This window comes from Mus pahari, chromosome 2 (genome assembly GCF_900095145.1).
Source record: "Mus pahari chromosome 2, PAHARI_EIJ_v1.1, whole genome shotgun sequence".
NCBI classification, from domain to species: Eukaryota; Metazoa; Chordata; class Mammalia; order Rodentia; family Muridae; genus Mus; species Mus pahari.
This window is the reverse complement of record NC_034591.1, coordinates 134,976,201-134,995,449: the sequence shown is the minus strand read 5'-3', so window position 1 is coordinate 134,995,449 and position 19,249 is coordinate 134,976,201. Positions and strand designations below refer to the sequence as shown.

General features: G+C 46.6%; 1 protein-coding gene across 1 annotated transcript in view; it reads left to right on the top strand.

Annotated features, from left to right (window-relative positions):
• The first annotated feature begins 419 nt into the window (after positions 1-419).
• Wnt5b (Wnt family member 5B) overlaps positions 420-19,249 on the top strand; it is a 33,080-nt gene continuing 14,250 nt past the window's right edge. Inside the window, exons 1-2 of the mRNA XM_021190904.2 lie at positions 420-502; positions 18,994-19,132. Of these exons, the coding sequence (XP_021046563.1) occupies positions 19,014-19,132 (119 nt within the window). The 5' untranslated portion in view covers positions 420-502; positions 18,994-19,013. The remainder of the gene's footprint in view (positions 503-18,993; positions 19,133-19,249) is intronic.

Sequence of the window (19,249 nt, the reverse complement as noted above, 5' to 3'; positions counted from 1 at the left end):
CCCGCTGCTTCTGTCCCTCAGGCTGTGTTCTCCCTGCCCTAAAGGTCATTTGTACCTTGTACCAGGCTCCTGTGTTGGATCGAGATAAATATTTCAGAAGGCTGGAGGGGGAGGGTCAGGTCAGCTCAGCCTGGTTCAGATTGTTCTGGAAACCTCAATGTCTTGGGGCATGGCTATCCTGCAAGCGGTAGGCATGGGTTCTGGGCACAGCAGTCCTTCCTGGAAAGTCCTGTGAGGGTGGACAAGGCGTAATGTCTTACATAATGTCAGATCCACAGGAATCTTGGGGATCAGCCCTGTTGGAGAGTTCACATCCAGGTTCCCCTCTCTGCCAAGAGAAGGTTCAAGGTCTAACAGGAAAGTTAGACTCTAAGGGGAAGAAAGGCCTGGCCTTGCTGCTTCTCATTCCATGAGCTGAGAGAGATAGTGTGGAAGTCAAACCATGTCTTTCTTGAGAGCAGGCGCTGCTGGGGCTCCCTGAATGGCGGCTAGGTGCCAAGAGGTCAGTGATTAACATAATTCTGTGTGAAAATTCTGCCTAGAGTTTTCGAGAGTTGGCACAACTTTGGACTAACAGTTTGGTGGGGTTCTTGTTTGTTGTTTAACGTTCACGTTTTGTTTTGTTTTGTTTTTTTCTTCTTTGGAGATAGGGGCTCACTACATAGTCTAGGTCATCCTGGCACTAGCTACCCATCTACCTGAGCCTCCCTGGTACCAGGTTATAGGTACCACTGTGTTCAGCCTTTTATTTTAAACTTTCTCTTTAAGCAGGAGTCAAGAAATCGACTCTAGTAGTAGATGTTACTAATGTAACCAATGTGAGGTCCTTATTATCTTTGTAGTTTTGTTTCTGGTGTTTGTTACATTTTGAGTAGAATCCAGGGCCTCCTGTGTGTTTGCCCAAGTGCTCTGCCTCTGAGCTGATCCTCCAGTGGAGGAGTCCTTGGTGTAACTGGTTGAAGGGATCTAAATTAGTGTTAACTTCAGACATAGTAACAGATCAGAGTGATCAGGTGGCAGCATTGTGATGTGACTCTGAATGTCCTATGCAGTGATTTAATGTATAAATGATGAAAATCAGGCATAGAATAAGAACCACCTTCCTCAGGGTCCTGGGAGTAGTTATAGTCTACTGCATCTGTCCTCGGACCCCCAGAGCATCAACTCGCACCGATGCTGTGTGTGCTGGGACCACCTGGCCTCTGTGCTTAATATCACAATAGTTCTGTGTGGCTTAATAGTAAGACATTGGCAGGGTGCTAGAGAAATAACTCAGTAGTCAAGAGCACCCGCTGGTCTTCAGAGGAGGACCTGGATATAATTCCCAGAACCCACAGAGCAGCTCACAACTGTTCGTAGTTATAACTCCAGGGGATCCGACACCCTCACACATGCTAACATGCAGGCAAAACCCCAATGCACATAAAATGAAAATAAACTATAATAGTTTTTTTAAAAAAAGACATTAATAGAAGTATATGGGCATCTGACCTCGAGTTATCTAGGTGACAGCTGCAGTCAGGGAGGGACAGGGGAAATCCCAGGGGCGGGTGTACCTGCTCCCCATCCATGGTCAAAGCAGCAGAGAGGCTGTGGGAAAATGGAGAAACTGTCCAGGACCAGCTTTGCAGTCCTCTTTCAGCTTCACTCTCCATTTTTCTGATCACATATCTATAAAAAAAATTACCATGTATATGAACTAAAAACAGTGTCACTCCTGGCAGAGCCCTGCAATTGGCTTAGCTGGCGTTGTGACTCCACCAACAGTGTCACATTCTGTGGTGCGTCACTCACTCTAGGAAAGTCCCGGTGGATACATATTTGCTCCTTTTGTTGCCCTTAATATCCCCACAGAGGAGTCATCTGCTCTGTCCCTTCCTCCACTCCTCCCATCCTTCTTTCCTTCTCTCTTTCCTGTGGTGCTGGGCGTCTAGCCTGGGGCCTTGGATGTGCCGGGCCAGTTCGTTCCTTCTCGAACAGTGGTTTTCAAGATAGGTCTGTCATTCATTAAAAATATCCTGTAAAATGAGGCCTCAGCTACACAAAAAGTTCAAGGCCAGCCTGTCTTAAAGGGGGAGGGAGGGAAAACCAAATACCTGTAAGGTATATAACGAGAATTTCAATCACTACATAAACCGATGAGTAAACTGGTATTTACATTTCTCATTGTTATGTAGTATTACGTAGAAAAATGCTTACATTTTGAGCATTTAAAAATCCCTGAATGTCGTGAACAGTATTAAATCATCTTAAATATTAAATCCCTTAAATTGCAGGGATCTAGGCGAGACCAGCCCGTTCCAGTGCAGTGCATTCATTACGTTCCAGGGGTTTGGTTTTTAACCTGCTCACTTGGATTCTGAGACAGATCTGGAAAAGAGAGCTTTAGAAACCTGAATGACTTCATAAATCATGGCTGTTCCACCACAGAATGTCTCAAACAAAGGCAGAACCAAACCAAACCAAACGGGGAGTGGTGGTGTCCTATAATATACCAGCAGTGGGAGGTGAACGCAGTAGGGGTGGGGGATATTCAAACCCATCAGCTACATAGTGAGCTCCAAGGTCAGCCTGGGATGTAAGAGACCCCTGCCTGAGAACACAATAAAACCAAAGCAAACGAAAACAACTAACTGTAGAAGCTTTTAGTGTGGTGAGCCAAGGTTACACGTGGTGGTTAGACACAAGGTTACTCGGCTCCGTTTCTGAAAGTGAACGATGAAGTATGTGCTGGAGTAGGCTAAAATTGAACATTTTCTTAAGCATTAAAACTTTTCCCCTGCATTTTTTTTTAGCTGACTACCCACCCTGCCAATTCCCTAATGAGAGCAAATGATCTAAATGTGGGAATCAAAACAACAATAACAAGTTGTAGGTTTAGGGGAGAACTTGCAGTGAAGATGGAACGCAGAGCCTGGGACGTGTCCAGTGCATGCCTGCTCTGCCACCCAGCTACACCCCAACCCCAGACACCTTGCAGGCCCACCAGCGACACTCCTGGAATCTACCCCTCTACAGCAGTGTGCTGGGTTGGTTTGCTGACGGTCGGATGATTGTCTGAGTTGTGTTTGTGAGTGACAATACAGCAAGCCTTGTGTTTAAGAGTTTGCATTTTATGTCAAGTTCTGTTTCAGTAAAAGCATTGTTTAGTTGGAAAGGAAGAAGTTTGTTTCTTTGTTTCAAAAGAAAACTCTTAGAGCTGATAAACACCTTCAGCAAAATGGCGGGATACAAAATCACTACACAGAACTCAGCAGCCTTCCTATATACTAGCAACAAACATGCTGAGAAAGAAGTCAGGAGACAGCCCCACTCACAATAGAAAAAGAAAAGAAAAAGAAATGAAACCAAAACCTTGAACCTTGGAGTAAAACTAAACCAAGGTAACTTTAAAGCATGAAAGAAAGAAATTGGAAAAGATCTTAGAAGATAAACTTCCTTGCTTGTGGTTTGGAATGAATTCCTATTGTAAAATGGCTATACTAAAAAGCAACCTACAGATTGAATGCAATCTTAATAAATAAAATAAAATAAAATATGATTCTCCACAGAAATAGGGAAAAAAAAAAAAAAAAAACAGAAGACCTTCTAATATGGAAGCCCAGAAGACCTTGAATAACCAAAACAACCCTGAGGAAAAACGCATAGTGCTTGAGGTGTCACTGTGACTGACTTCAAGATATACAGTCTAATAAAAGCAGTTGAGTACTGACACAACACACACACACACACACACACACACACACACACGTACTGGTTGAATAGGAGACAATTTAGATACAAACCCACACAGATGCCAAAAATCCACAGTGGAGAAAAAAGCTTCTTCGACAAATGGCACTGGGAAAATTGGTTGTCTGCATACAGAAGAATGGCGCCTTCTGTCTCCTCCTGCGACTGGAGAGGGAAACACCTCACATGCAGGCAGAGCCAAGGGCTTTCCCAGCGGGGCTCCAGCCACTCAGGAAGTAAGGCCCATGACTGGGAAGGAGAACCTCATGGAACCAAAAGACTTCTATACAGAAAAAGAAGCAGTTGAGTGAACAGTCGACAGAATGGAAGATCCTTGCGTGCTATACATCTGATGAAAGATGAATGCTAGAACATACTACTAAAATCAGCCACAACAAGAAAACCAACAGTCCAACGGGCAAGTGGCCTAATCAAATGAACAAACGTGTCTCCAAAGATGAAATAAAAACGACCAGTAATCACAACGGCACTAGCCCTCAGAGAAATGTAAATGCTCCACTGAGACTCCATCTTTCCACTCAGAAATGCCAGACACCAAGAAAACAAATCAACCCAGGGAGGTGATAGCATACGTGTTTAATCCCAGCACTTGGGAGGCAGAGGCAGGCGGATCTCTGAGTCTGAGGCCAGCCTGGTCTACAGAGTGAGTTCCAGGACAGCTAAGGGTGCGCTGCGAAACCCTGCCTCAGCAAAACAAACAAAAGCCCTAATACTGTCAAGGATGTGGCTAAGAGGGAGCTCGTAGACACGGCTAGTGAAGGTGTAATGTAGTCTAGAGTCTGTGGGAGTTAGTGGTTCCCCTAAAACTAACAGTGAATCTTCCCTGTGACCCAGCTGTCCCTGTCCACATCAGCGCCTCACAGACAGTTGCACACGAGTTTTTACTGCAACACTTTTCACAAGCCCTGTGTTCTGGAAACAACCCAGGTGTCCATCAGCACAGAGGTCGATTAGGAAAGTGTGGTATCCATGGAACTTACAATGGAATTTGTTTTCAGGCATGGAAAAGAACGAAGTCATGTTATTGTAGGGAAAATACATGTATCTGGATCTCCATGTTAAGTGACCCAAGCCGGTCTCAGAGAGATAGCTGCCATGTGTCCTCTCTAGTTGGCAGTTTCCGGGTTCCATAGAGATACATAAAACACAGGGAGAAATGAAGAGAGAGGTGAAGCTGACTAAGGGGACAGAGGGTACTAACGGGAACAGGGAAGGGTAAAAAAAAGCAAGGTTTGGGATTTATGATGTGAAATGTGCTCAACCTAGTTTATATACATATATGAAAAGTTAAAACAATAAATTTTTTAAAGTTAGACTTTTGGAAAGTCTGCAGGAGAAAGATACCATGTCACCCCCATCAGGAGGTCAGAACTGAGGGCCCCCAAGGACCTGGCGATTGGCCCCTAAAGCAAAGCTGTATTACTGAGAGGAACGAGTTATATGTCAGAGCAGCTAGGCAAGAGTCCTGAGTGGACAGCTCGCGCCAGGACAGGTAGCAAGCTCTCTCAGATGGCTGGAATCCGGAAGCTGTGGGCTGTGACTTTGCTAATGTGGCCAGAACGTTGCTGGGTGATGTAGCCGCACGCTGCCAGTGAGACCTACGAGAAGACTTGTTATAGATCCTAGCTCCTCCTTGTTATAGCTGCTAGCCAGGATGCTGCCTTCCCAGAACAAGGCCGTGCTGCGACCAAAGCCACGGCTTCCCAGCCTCACTCTAAGTGGCCACACTGTCGTTGGAATTCATAAATATGACCAATATGACTAAAGTGCCTGAGGTTATCATAGAGATACCTTTGACTGATGTTGTAAATCAGTTGCTGGGCGGTGGTGGCACACGCCTTTAATCCCAGTACTTGGGAGGCAGAGGCAGGCGGATTTCTGANTTCGAGGCCAGCCTGGTCTACACAGTGAGTTCCAGGACAGCCAGGGCTATACAGAGAAACCCTGTCTCAAAAAAACAAAACAAAACAAAANAAAACAAAACAAAACAAAACAAAAAAATCAGTTATGTTGGTACATGTGAGTGGAGACTCCTAGTAACACAATTAAAATTAAAAGAAAAGATGACTTGTCATGGGAGAGAGAAGCTATTGTCCCTGAGAAATAGTTAATACGTTTAATTCAATCAAATGATATTAATCTAATGAAATGACATCTAGTTCTCGTGGTAGACATGTACAACGCAATCAAAACACTCAAACTTGAACAGTACAACTAAGGTTAAAAAAAAACAAATTATATACAGGTGTATTTTTCTAATGGAAATAAACTAGATGTGTGTAGAAGGCTGTTTCTGTGTATGATGTCAGAGAGTGAAAGGGTCTGGGAGAATTTACTTCTGTGCATCCACATCATCCAAGCTTTCTGTGATCTTCAGCAGACCTAAACAGCCAGGCTGTGTGGCCCAGCCTCTAGCCCCCAGGACCTTCACTTGTGTTTACTGACTCTTTATAACTATGTCCAGCTACCTGCACTCACTGCTAAACTGGGCCAAGAAATCTTCAGCGCCTGGCCCGAGGCTGAGCTGGATTGGCTCTAAGCTGGGTACTACAGTTCTCCCTGTAATCTTAGCCACTGGGGAGATGAGAGAGAGTATGTCCCTTGAGTCCAGAAGTTTGAGGCTAGCCTGAGCCACACAGTGAGGCCCCCATCTCAAGAAGAACAAATGGGGGAAGGGGGTAAGAAGAAAGGAGCTGTCTCGATGGCTCATCGAGTAAAGACCCTTGTCACTAGGCCCAAGGACCTGAGTTCAGTCCCTGAGATCCACATGGTAGAAGAGAGCCACTTCCCACAGTTTATCCTCTGACACACACACATAAATAAGTTAATAAAGCTGTTACAAAGAAGAGAAAAACTAGATCAGTAACATGAATTCTGATCATCGTTTCCTTGGATAATTAGCGTTGGGCTGTAGGAAGAGAGCTGGGGGAAAGAAGACTGACTAAATCTCCAGGGTCAGGAGAAGCTGTCTGGAGCTGAGTGGAAGCCAAGAGAGAAACGACACAGACATCTCTGCTTTCACCTGTCCTGGCTGGTATTTTCTTAAGGTTGGAAAAATGCAGTAGTTTTTATGATTTGCTGCCCAGCATCACAAGTGCTCCCTGCATGGACCACATCTGGTCATGTTACATTTGTGTGATACTGGGGTATTTTCCGTTGACTTTCCCTGTTGACATTGGCTTTGGTGTTTGGGCCTGTGGTTTCCCTTGACACAAACACGGACTCATTTCTTACCACTGAAATTTTCCTAGGGTTCTACGTTTCAGGCTGGAGGGGACATGAGGGTGACTGCATATCCCCTCCTTGCTCTCCCCTTTGGGTGCCGCCCCTGCCTATGCTTGCTAAGGTATACTAAATGGGCCAGGTCCGAGCAGAACAGAAGAGAGGCTGAAACTGGTGAGGTGGCTCAGTGGTTAAGAGCAGTTGCTTCACAATAGTGAGACCCGGAGGTTGGATCCCAGCACCCACATAATCCAAGCATCAAGCAAAAGAAAGACCCGCCCCCAGATCCGAGCATGCACCTTTTTGAACGTATGCATGTGTGCATACACTACCACATACACGAACAAACCTATACATCGAAAAGCAAGGAACGACAAAAAGAGTTCACTTGTAGACAGCCAAGGAGATGACAGCACTGGGCACCTTAGCACACATCTGTGGACCTCAGAGCTTATATTTGCCACCCAGACAGGGTCAGGGGGTCTGGCCTTCTGTAAAGAACTGAGCATCTCTTCCTCCCGTTTCTGCACCGTCTGTGCGGGTTGCTGGGCTCTTCACTGCTCTTTCCCTGACTGTAACGTTGGGTAGCAGCCTTTCATAGTGTTTACAGAAGACACTCGGAATTTCAGAAACTCTGACAGAAATTTCAGACAGTTTCTTTTTTATTATTGTTAACATTATTACACTTAAATACTTATTAATTTTTTGGTGCTTGTCTGTGTATGTATGAGTGCACACACAATGGCACGTGCAGAGGTCAGAGGACAATTCTGGGGAGTCGGTTTTCTTCTTCCACCATGTGAATCCCAGGATTGGGTTCAGGTTGCAGATCAGGTGGCAGACACCCTTGCCTGCTGAGTCATCTTTAAACGACTTTTTAGATGCTTTTGGAAATGTTACTTCCTTTTGTTGATAGAACCCAGGTGGCAGCGGCCAGGGTGGGGAGCGTTGGTGTTTTCCCAGATTTGAATCACTTCATGGGCACCTTGTCATCTAGACACAGAGGGTAACTTCAGGACATCTTAGTGGCTTTAGGGCATGGTTGGGTTTGGAAAAGTGACTGGGCAAAAACCGACAAAGGAAAACCAGGGAAGGTTTGGTGGGGAGAGAGGGAAACTTTCTGACTCAACACTTCCTCTCCCAGTGTGATATAAGTATGTATCTAGTTACAGGATTTCTTTGGCAAAAACATTAAAAAAAAAAAAAAAAGCAGATTTAAAGGTAAAGTCAGTGTGTCCCTGGCCAGTTAGTTGAGGCGTCACTGGCCACCGTGTTTGTTTAGGGACCCTCTGTAGACTCTTTACTGATCCAGGAGCACAACTCAGCCAAGTCCCAGGTCCTGCGTGAGATTTGGAATCGCGTTGACCTCAACTGAGAAGACCGTGTGTGTCGATGTCACAGGAAGCATAAATCTGGAGTCCCCGCAGGCTGCTTGCTGTATTTCCCTTCCGTTTATAGAGTGGAGGACAGGCAGGTATTACTCTGGGAGACTCAGGGCTGAACCGAGTTGAAGACCAAGTGGACTACGGTGGTTCAGCTACTGCAGCTAGAGATGGCTACCTGCTAGCAGACACAGGGGGATGCCTCCGTCTGGAAGTATCCTAATTTTAAAAGTAAATGGCCTATGAACGAGCATTGCAGTGGCTAATAGACATGTAATCTACGCCTTCCCTGAGCATCAGAGAAATGCGATTTTAAAATGTGCTAACTTAGTATGATTACCAGATGTCATCTTAGTGTCTTATTAGGCTTTATTTCCATCAAAATGTCGGAAATTCTAAAAATAAACGTTATTTGAAAGTGTAATTTCCCTGTAAACTTAATGGTTCAACTGAACCAGAACTGTTCTCTGGTCAGTAGATGTGAAGGGTATTAACACTGGAACAAAATTGTGTGGCCTTGGCTCTGATGCCCCTGGGCAGATTCAGCTTTTTACCTCAACAGTGTTGTGTTTTCCTGTCTTTTCAGGTAGGCGGGATGTCACAGACCCCCCAGGGACAGGGATCAGAGTATTGCTCCCTCATTCTCTGTCCTGTGAGAAGAAGCTAGTCACTTCTGTCTTTTTCAGGGAATAGTAACGGCATTCGTTGAAGTGCCCTTGATAACCCTAGAAGCACCACAAAAGTCACCCTAGAACCAGCCTCTACATTCTAAAAGAGGTGAGGTTTTTTTGTTTTTGTTTTTTTTGGTTTCATGTAAAACGGTCGGCTAATGATCAAACTAATCGTGATTTTTCAGATTTTTAAGTATAGCATAAATACCATTTACTGATATCTAACTATAGGGTGCTTACTTCTCTACTGAAAGTATTTTCCCCCTTACTGGTCCCTCTCTAGTTTCCTAGCATCTGTCTACTCCCTCACTCTCAGGTAGATACACTTATACAAACATTATGATGGAGAGGCGGCTTGCCCAGTTAAGAGCAGTCATTATACAATCATGGGGGCAGGGGCTTAGATCTTAGCACGAAGACAGCAAGCAGGTGTCTGACATCTGCCTGTTAACCCGGCTCTAAGAAGAGTAGAAACAGGAGCGTGGCTGGGACTAGGAGCATAACATGGTTTCCCCCAACCCATGGTCAGGGGGAAACCCTACCTCAAAGGATTAGGCAGAGAAAGAAGACACCTGACACATGCCTTCCCTGAACACATGAGTGTGGGAACATACACGCGCACATATGCTTGTATAATGAACAAACGAACAAATGAGTGAATGATCTTTTAAAAATGTAGAAGCAGGGTCAATTACCATGGCTCATGCTTTTAGTCCTAGCAGTCAGGAGGCAGAGGCAGACAGAACTTCATGAGTGAGGCCAGCCTGGTCTACATGGCAAGTTCCCGGCCAGTCAGGCTACATAGTGAGAACTTGTCTCAAAAACAAACAAATAAAAGATATGATCTGCACTGGGTCACCTCGTTTAATAAATGACGTCTCAGCTCCAGTTTCATCCGTTTTCCTTCAAATTGCATAAATTGATTTATAAAACTTCATTGTAGCTGGGCAGTGGTGGCATACACCTTTAATCCCAGCACTTGGGAGGCAGAGACAGGCAGAATTCTGAGTGTGAGGCCAGCCTAGTCTACAGAGAGTTCCAGGACAGTCAGGGCTATACAGAGAAATCCTGTCTCGGGGGGTGGGGGGAGAAAAGAAAAAAAAACTTCATTGTATTTAGGTACCCCCCTTTTCATGATCCATTCATCTGTTGGTGAACGTCTATGCTGATTTCATTTCCTGCCTGTTGTGAATAAAGCAGCAGTTATAACAGATGAGCAAGCGTCCCTGCAGTAGCTTGCAGAGTCCTGTGGGAATATGTTCAGGAATGATATAACTAAATCCTATGAGAGTTCTAGTTTAGGTTTTGAGAAACTGCCACACTGAGTCTCATAGTGTTGACTAATTTACACTCAGTTTCCCAAATACAGTCAGCTAAGTCCCAAATACAGTCAACAGACACTGTGATCTTCAACACTTGGAAAGCTGATACAAGAGGCTCACGGGTTCCAAGCCCTGGGCTTGGGCAACTTACAGGGATCCTGTCATACAGCAAGGGCACGGGTGTGACTCCATCGTCTGGACATTGGTTATCTGGAGACCTGGGCAGCTTTCTGTCTTGAAGCTCTGACTTCGGCTTTGGAGGCTGTTGTGTGGGTCTGTTAGGTAGTTAAGCAACTAAAGAGGAAACCATTTCAGGTCATTGTTGGCTGTGTTGCTTTTGGGCCTGTGGTGAGGCAGATCATCATGGTGGGGACCTGTGGTAGAGGAAGCTCTTCACTCCAGAGCCGAAATGTTAAGGAGACAGACTGGGAAGGCCCAAGGTCTCCGTAGCTCCTTTAAGGGTACAACTGCAGGAACCCAGTTGTCTTTCTCCCTAAACTGTACCTGGGAAAGGTTCCATCACCTCTCAACAGTGTTCCATGCTGGAGAAAAGAATCCTTTCATACAGGGACCATGTCCTAACGATAGTGGCTATTGTGCTCATCATAATCACAGAAGGAATGAGCTTGGGGGATGCTCATTGGAGGGCTTTGTAAGCAAGCCCTGGAGGAAGCTACAGAATCTCACGAGATCTCAGTAGTAGAGATACAGACACACTATGTGCCAGTTGGGTAACTTTAAAGCTCTCCACCAAGGATCTGAGCAGGAAGACACATCCCAAGGGAACGGAATGTTTTCTTGGATAAATGTGTGCAAATCTAGAATCAGAGGTCACGTCACCGCTCATCCACCTGCTCCTGTTCGCACACAATACCCAGTTACCCGTTCTTAGGCTAGTGGCATGGCATTTGTTGGTGGTTTTTTTGTTTTAATTATATCATCATTTGTTTGTGGGAAGCACAGGAAGCCCTGAGTGAGTGAAGTCCTGAATAAATGTGGGCTGTCAGCACGGGCACTGCCACGTCAAGGACCAATGCCTCAGCCCCACGTGACTGGCAAAGATCAGAGGGATGGATGGCAAAGCCTTCCTCTGGTCTAGGTATGAATGTTGACGGTGTGTGCAGAAAATGTCCACTGTAGACATGTCCTCACATGACTACTGGGAACTACTCCCCAACAGAGACTGCTCAACTGCGTACTATAAATCTGCCTCCCTATGTAACTGTATATAATAGACACAGCAAGCTTATGGATGCCAAGGCTTCTCCACCAGAGCTTCCGGTCCACCTGTCCCCAGCTTTTCTGTGTGTCCCAGGATCCTTTCTTCCTTCCTTCCCTCATCTCTCCAGTCATGTCAGTCCCTGGAGCTGTGCGGATGTGACATCTGCCATCTGTTTGTGTGCACGGTGTTCACACATAATTGCATGTACCACTATGTGCTGTGTGGCCAGAGGACAAGTGTATAGAGTTAGGTCTCTCCTTCCATCTTCCCCTGGGTTCCAGGATGGAATTCAAGTTGCCAGGTTGGTGTGGCAAGCACCTTTTACCCACTCAGCCATCTTGCTGGCCCAATGTTTGTTCATTTAAATGGTACATGAACTTTAAGCTGTGTGTGTGTGTGTGTGTGTGTGTGTGTGCGCGCGCGCGTGTGTGTGCGCGTGCATGCATGCACACTTCATAAATGATGACTCTTTCTGATTGGTGAATGGCCTGGGTTTGTAAGATAGATAGATTTCCCCAGAGATTAAATGTGCTTTATCCTCCTAAGGTGACCTTTAACATGGTGGGCTCTTCCCAAGGCCATGTGTGGATGGAGACAAATATTTCTCTCTCCCTGTCTTTCTCTTCAGTGCTGGGGTAGAACCCGAGTCCTTGCAAATGCTTGGTAAGAGCTGGGCTACTGAGCCCTATCCCAGTCTGGTGCCCTGTATCCCTTCAGTGGTGACCAAGGGTGAGCCTTGTAAAATCGAGAGCCTACAAGGGTAGATAATCCAGTCCTGTGCTGGGGGCTGGTTCTCAGTGCTAACTCCAACCCTTTCACTCTCAAGTAGCCCCTCCTTTCCTTCAGCCCCTTATCAGGTTTCCATGGTTTCTGACCCCTCTGCTGGGAGCCCAGCCCCCAGCCTTTCACTCCCTAAACTCCATCAGCCATTGTTGTCATTAAATAGTCATGTTTCCTAAATACAGATCTGATAGTGCTTCTACCTGTGTGGAACCTGGAACAGCTCCTGTAAGCCACAGAACAAAGTCAGGACTTTTTGGTGGGTCCCCAAGGCCCCCCCAAGAATGGGCCCCAGGGTGAAGGTTCTGTTGCACCAAGAACACATAATCTATTTGTCCCTGGATTTTGATATTGTACCCCATTCTAGTTTGCTACCTAATGCTGTGACAAGCACAATCCAAAGGACTGGAGAAATAATTCAGTGATTAAGAGTACTTGGTGCTCTTGTAGGGGACCTGAGGTTGATTCCAGCACTGAAATGGTGGCTTACCATTTTGTAACTCACACACACACACACACACACACACACACACACACGCACACACACACGTACACAGACACACAGGTACATAGATACACAAATACATAGACACAGACCCACACAGAGACACACAGAGACACGAATAAATACACACAAAGACATACACATAGAGACATACACAGACACTCATAAACACTCACACAGACACACATAAAAAGCACCAGCAGATACATACACTGACACACACAATGAGATTCACACACAGACACACAGCTACATACATAAACACAGACAGACACACAAACACATACGCACAAATACTGGAATATACACACAGAAACACAGACAATACATACAAACACCAGCAGACACACACACTGATACACTGTGACTCACAACACAGAGAGATATGTATACACAGATACACACACAGATACCAGCATACATACAGACAGACACAGACATAGTCACACATAGATACACACAGACACATATACTCTATAGAGTTGTTTAGAAAACAGAGTAACTTCTTTCCAAAAACTGCATATAGTCAGAAGTGTGAATTTAGTAAAATGATTGCTATAGCTATAATACATATAATAACACACAATGTATATACAATACAGTGAATCTCATTTAGAAAACAGAGAGGCAAAGTCAAAAGCCTTGGGAGTCTGTATTCCAGTGGAGCCTGTATTCAAGCTGCAAGAACTATTAATGAGTTGGGCAGTGGAGAGGGAGAGAGAGAGAGAGAAAGAAAGAGAGAGAGAAAGAGAGAGAGACAGGGACAGAGAGAGATGGATGGATGGATGGATGGATGGATGGACAAATTTTGCTGGAAGCAGTGAGGAACAGGGAAATGAGTCTCCTGCCCATTAAGGTATTCATGTTCCAAAAATTTTAAATCATCATGTTAATCAAAGCGATCTGGCCATTTGCCAATTAGTGGGTTTGTTTGTTTGTCTTTGAGACAGAGTCTCATGTAGTTCAGGTGGACCTCAAATTCTCCATGTTACAGAGGCTGTCACTGACCTCCTGATTCTTCTGTCTCCCAAGTGATGCCATTATATTGTGGTGGTCTGTCTCGTCTTTTTTTAAGGTGTGTGTGTGTGTGTGTGTGTGTGTGTGTGTGTGAGAGAGAGAGAGAGAGAGAGAGAGAGAGAGAGAGAGAGAGAGAGAGAGGTGGGGAGAGGTGGTGGTCAGAGCATAACTTCTAAGAGTGTGTTCTCTCTACAGTGTGGGTCCTGAGGATCAAGTCGTTGGGCCACATGTGAGACCCCTTTACCTGACGAGCCATCTCACTGGCCCTTCTCCAAGTCCCATTAAACTGTGTTCCAGTTTGCAAAATCAGCAATATGTTGAGTTGGTAGCACAAGGTGCACTTCTGTGTCAGTGAGCTAGTATAGACAGGCTGCCAACGGCCCTCGGTGGGGATCCAGAGCTGTGTGTGCTGCATACCCCTCCCTCCCTCTAAACTGGGGAGTTTGCAGATTATGGAAGCAGCCCACAGCCGACCAGACTAAGTCATTTTGCAAGATGGAAGCATCCAAACACCTTCCCCACAGCTCCCCAAGCTTTGGCTTCTGTGTTCCTCGGAATAATTTCCTAAGCCACGCTCACTTAGGGGCCATCCATTTTTAAATGACTGTAATTCATCATTTAAATGGATGAAAATCCTTTATCTTCTGCACAGAATAAAACTTGCATGGACTTTCGCTTGGCAACTGGGGAGAAAACGGTGCTTTTTCCGAGTAAGAGGACCTGCCGCTTCCAGGGTCGCAGCAGCGGGGGACTGCCTGGAGTCTAGGGGCTCCTTTGGGGCATTTATTTTCACTGTGTTGATACAAATGGGAGCGCTTCACTTATTTTTCTGTGGCACAGGAAGCTGGTGGTCTGGGATTCTCTGTTCCTGGGTACATGGAGCTCTACACTCCGGGTCCGCCTCCAGCACTGCCATTGGGCGCCTCTCCTTCCTGCTTTCCCGACACCCCCTCCCCCGCCGGCTCCTCCCGGGAATGCCAAATGCATTTCTACTTTAACATCTCTAGCAAGTGCCAGGCTTTAAAACCTCCTCCCTTCTATCACCCTCTCTCCCGCCCCACCCCCAGGACATTACTTCCCGAGACACATTTAAGTTCTCCAGAGGCCGCTACCAAAGGTGGTAGAGCTGGTAACTCTTCTTCCCACTCCATCACAGAGGTTCTTTTCTTTTTTAATTTTCGTCTCTACCCACTGTCGAGGAAGTAGACGACACAAAGGAATGCAGTGCCTTAAGGGCTAAGAGGATCCGCTGAGCAAAGCGGGAAGGAGGAATGGGGGGCAGGGTAGAAGCAGAGACCCTAGGGAGAAATAATTAAGGCTGGCAGAGAAAGCCTGTGTTAATTGAGCTGAACAGAAGATGAGCATCCGGGGATTCCTTCGAGAGACTGGGGTTTTCTGATAAAGTCTTCCTGACATCGCTTCATTAATCTTCTCTCACTATTAAAAAAAAATAATAACTGCTTAAAGAAAAAAGGTATCTATGAACTAAATAGTGACCACTGGCAAAAATAAAATAAAATCGAAGTGACACAGAAAGTAGCATGCTCAAAGCCTGGTTTCCCCAAAGCACAAGGAAGCCATACTGCCTTGACTCCTGGCTGGTTCATGGAGAGGATGCTGGGGTCTGTGTGCCAGTTTGCTCCCTGTCCCATCCTCCAAAAGCTATGCCACAGGGCTGTCTCTAAATTAATAAATATTTGTTTAGTATTTCCTTTTGAGCTTGAATATTCTTTTTGTAAGGAGAAAAGGCAGAAGGAAAGGATGTGTGTGTGTGCCCTATGAGACTGAGAAAATTCACAGAGCTTCACCAGGCACTCTAATAGGACTTTTTTTTTCTCTCATTTTTGAACATTTTTGTTGTGTAATGTACAACTCTCAGGAACACAGGAAATGGCAGAGTCACGATGTGAACATGATATATGCACAGCCACATATATGGCATAATTGAAGTGACTTTATCATTGCACCCAGAAACTCCAGGTCTCTTCCTCATCATGGTCCCCTGTCCCATCCTGGAGAGGGCACCCCCACACACACACACATGGTATTGGCGATAACCAGCTTCTTGTTTTTCTGTATGGCTTACACTTATGTTCTCTGTAGCTTGCTTTTCTGTGTTCTGTTGGCAAGATTTGAGCGTGCTTGCATGCAGCTGTGGCCTGTTCATATCTATTCCTACACAATACTTCATTGCAACTGCAGGTCACAGCTGGCCTGCCCAGCTCCTGTCAGTGGCAGGAGGCTGACACAGGGCTGCTAATGTATTTGCATATTTAGTCATATTTATTTATATTTGGCTGGTAGTGGAACTCATGGACAGGGGCGTGGTAAAATTCGGAGATCAAATGCAGGGTCAGGCACTGCTCTGCAACTGCTATTGGCATACTTTCTGGTGCATCAGTAGCTACAGGAGAGGCTCATCCCCCACGAGCACAGCTTTGTTTGGATATAACTTCTGTCCTGTGTAGTCCATTCATCTAAAGTGTATACAGGCCGGTGGTACTGAGTGCAATCACAGACCTGTGTAGCCACAATCATCAACAATGTTTCAGTATGAGTTGTTACAGTGTTTCTTTCCGTGATCCACAAAGGTGACTATCAGAGTAAAAGCCAGTGGACTAGCTAGTTCTGTGCTAGAGCTGTGGCTTGGTTTGCTTATGCTGAATAGCCCTGTGGTCTTGAGAGGTGTGGAACACCCTAGGGTGATTGGCTTAAGTTAGCAGCAAGTAGAAATTTGTTATTAAAATACAAACTGGCAGCAGTTGCTCCCTGGACTCTGGCCACATCTGTGTCCTGTCTCTTAGGGTGGATGTGAGATATTTTACGCAGTGGGACTAAAACATCTCCGTTAGCACCATACTGTCCACCACATGCCCTGCAAGCATGTCAGAAGAGATGACTGCCCAGCTTCAGTCCTTGGACCACTGCTGGCTAGGACGTGGCTTTTGAGGATACTGGTGTGTGCCTTGTTTCATGCACCTCACATCTGACAGAGAGTGGGAACAACATACATACTAGAGACTTTTTTGTTTGGGTCTCTGATTGGTTGGTTGGGTTTAGGGTAATCTTTAAAATTTCACTTGTAGTAGGCTGGGAACTTGGTGGTGCACAGGGTGGTGAAGAGTTGCTGGGGCCCGGTGCATTTTCCCTTTCTGAGACAGGTAGGTGTGGAATTTGCAGCCCCTGTGAAGTCTGGTCCTACACAGCCTCTCAGCCTCTGGTGAGGGCAAACACAGATGTTAACAGTCACTGGCTGCCTGTCCCTGAAACGGTGCCCTCTCTGTCACCCAGTTTAGCCTTGCTTATTAGACTTAGGACCTACATAAAGACTTCCTAGGAACTTGCTAGGGGGTGGAAGATGTGGAACCTAGTATGAGGAGGCTCATGGAGACTAGGTTCCACCCATTGGGAGAAACCTGGGCTACTTGGTCTGGTATACTGCCCCATGGGGCAGGGTGCTGAGGAGAAGTATGGAGTTTGCCAGTCTAAAGTGGATTGGCCAGGGAGAAGGCTGAATGGTCCCCAAGAAGGACTGGGAGGAGAAGCTGGGGATGTTTGGATAGGGAACCCCTTTGAAGTTTTTCTCTTGTGTATCCTCTGTATCCCAGACCTGGACCCTCCCCTCCATAAAGCTATTAGCTTCTGGAGCCAGCCCTATCTCGCCCCATCTCTCTAAGTTCGGAGTTCACAGACCTCCGGTCCTTGGGTGGAGGAGGATTTATGGGGGGTGGGGGGTAGGGGGAAGGGGGAAGGGGGAGGGACATCCCTCAGATGAGGCAGTGAAGTCAGTTAGGAAAGTTGGAGTTGTTAGTGGCCCGCTTTAGAGGCCGGGTCATTTCCGAGCTTGTTCTACATGACAAAGCAAAGGAGCAAGTCTCTCTTTGATCTACTCCCTGTGGTCGCCACACACCTGCCTGTTGGTGCCCCGCCCCCACTCAGACCTCCAGCAGGAAAACCAAAAGGACTTGGGAACAGGCCCGTCCCAACTCTGAATCCTGCTCCGGCCACCTTTCTCTCTTAGTGGCCCCAGGTTAAACTTATTTCCTAGACCGACGGTCTAAAAAGCATCTGCCGCCCCCTCCCGGACAGTCTAGAGATCCAGGCACTCGGGATCAGCGTGGTGAGCCAGTGTGGGACCGCCTGGAGCTTGTGGTGTGTGTGTGTGTGTGTGTGTGTGTGTGTGTGTGTGTGTGTCTTGGAACTGAAGAGAACCAGGCAGACTTTTGGTCAGTGGCTCTAGGGAACTAAAGCTGTATTTTCCAAATGTAAAAGGTTTCTCGGCGCGGGTGTGTTTTACCACCCGGAACACCAGTGCCTGGGACAAGGGAAGCGGCCGGACCTCCCGAAAGATTTGAGAGAAGTGGCCCAGAGCTGATGGTATTCAAATGCAGCATTCCATGTGGCCCTTCAAAGGCCTAAGTGTTGGGGGGAGGAGTCTAGTCACCAAAGCCTGCTCCCGTGAGACTCCTGCGAGGCCTCGGAAGTGAAAGGCCTTGATGTTCTCCCCACTACTACTCCTTAAGAGTAAACAAGGATTTGTGTTCTGAACTTCAGAGCAGGAAGGACGCAGCCTCCTGTTAGTGGGTAGTCCTAGCCAATCCTGTAGGTGTTTAATCCTTAACCCTTACAAAGAAGAAGATAGAGAATTAAGTCTCTGGACTGGAGTGGGTGGTTTTTGTTTCTTTGGTTGGGTTTTTTCGTTTGTTTGTTTGTTTGTTTTTAGAAAGTGGGAGCGTGGTCCTTTTGTCTCCATCCTCCTGAGCGCTGCTCTAGAAGGGCAGGTGTGCTTCCTGCTGCACTAGGCACCATCTTCTGGAAATGGTCTGTCTTCATTGGCTTTTCTGGCTTCACAGCTCACTGTTACCATAGGAACTGGGTCCTGAGTAGGACCCACAGTGGTCAAGGGCTCAAGGCCCTGTGCTGAGCAGACACCCAGTAAGATGTTGGAAAGTGCTGAATTCCTCTGGGGGGACGGAATCTGCTTGCTTTCAGGTGTCCGCCTTGCCACTCACCCACACAGCTCATCCTTTGAGCTTTTCTGCACTGTACCCCATCTCCCCTGGGCTCCCCAAGTCTGTGGCATTTGCACGCTGACTCTCCTTTGCTTCCCTCTCTCTAGGGAGTTCCCCACTTTGGAAGATGTTGGTCCCAGGGCATTGGGATGGGTTGAGGCCAGCCATGCCCAGCCTGCTGCTGCTGGTCGTGGCAGCTCTGCTCTCCAGCTGGGCACAGCTGCTGACTGATGCCAACTCCTGGTGGTAAGTGAGAAGGCTGAGGTCTAGCCTGGACCCAACTCCTGGTGGTGAGTGGGAGGGCTGAGATCTAGCCTGGACCCAACTCCTGGTGGTGAGTGAGAGGGCTGAGGTCTAGCCTGG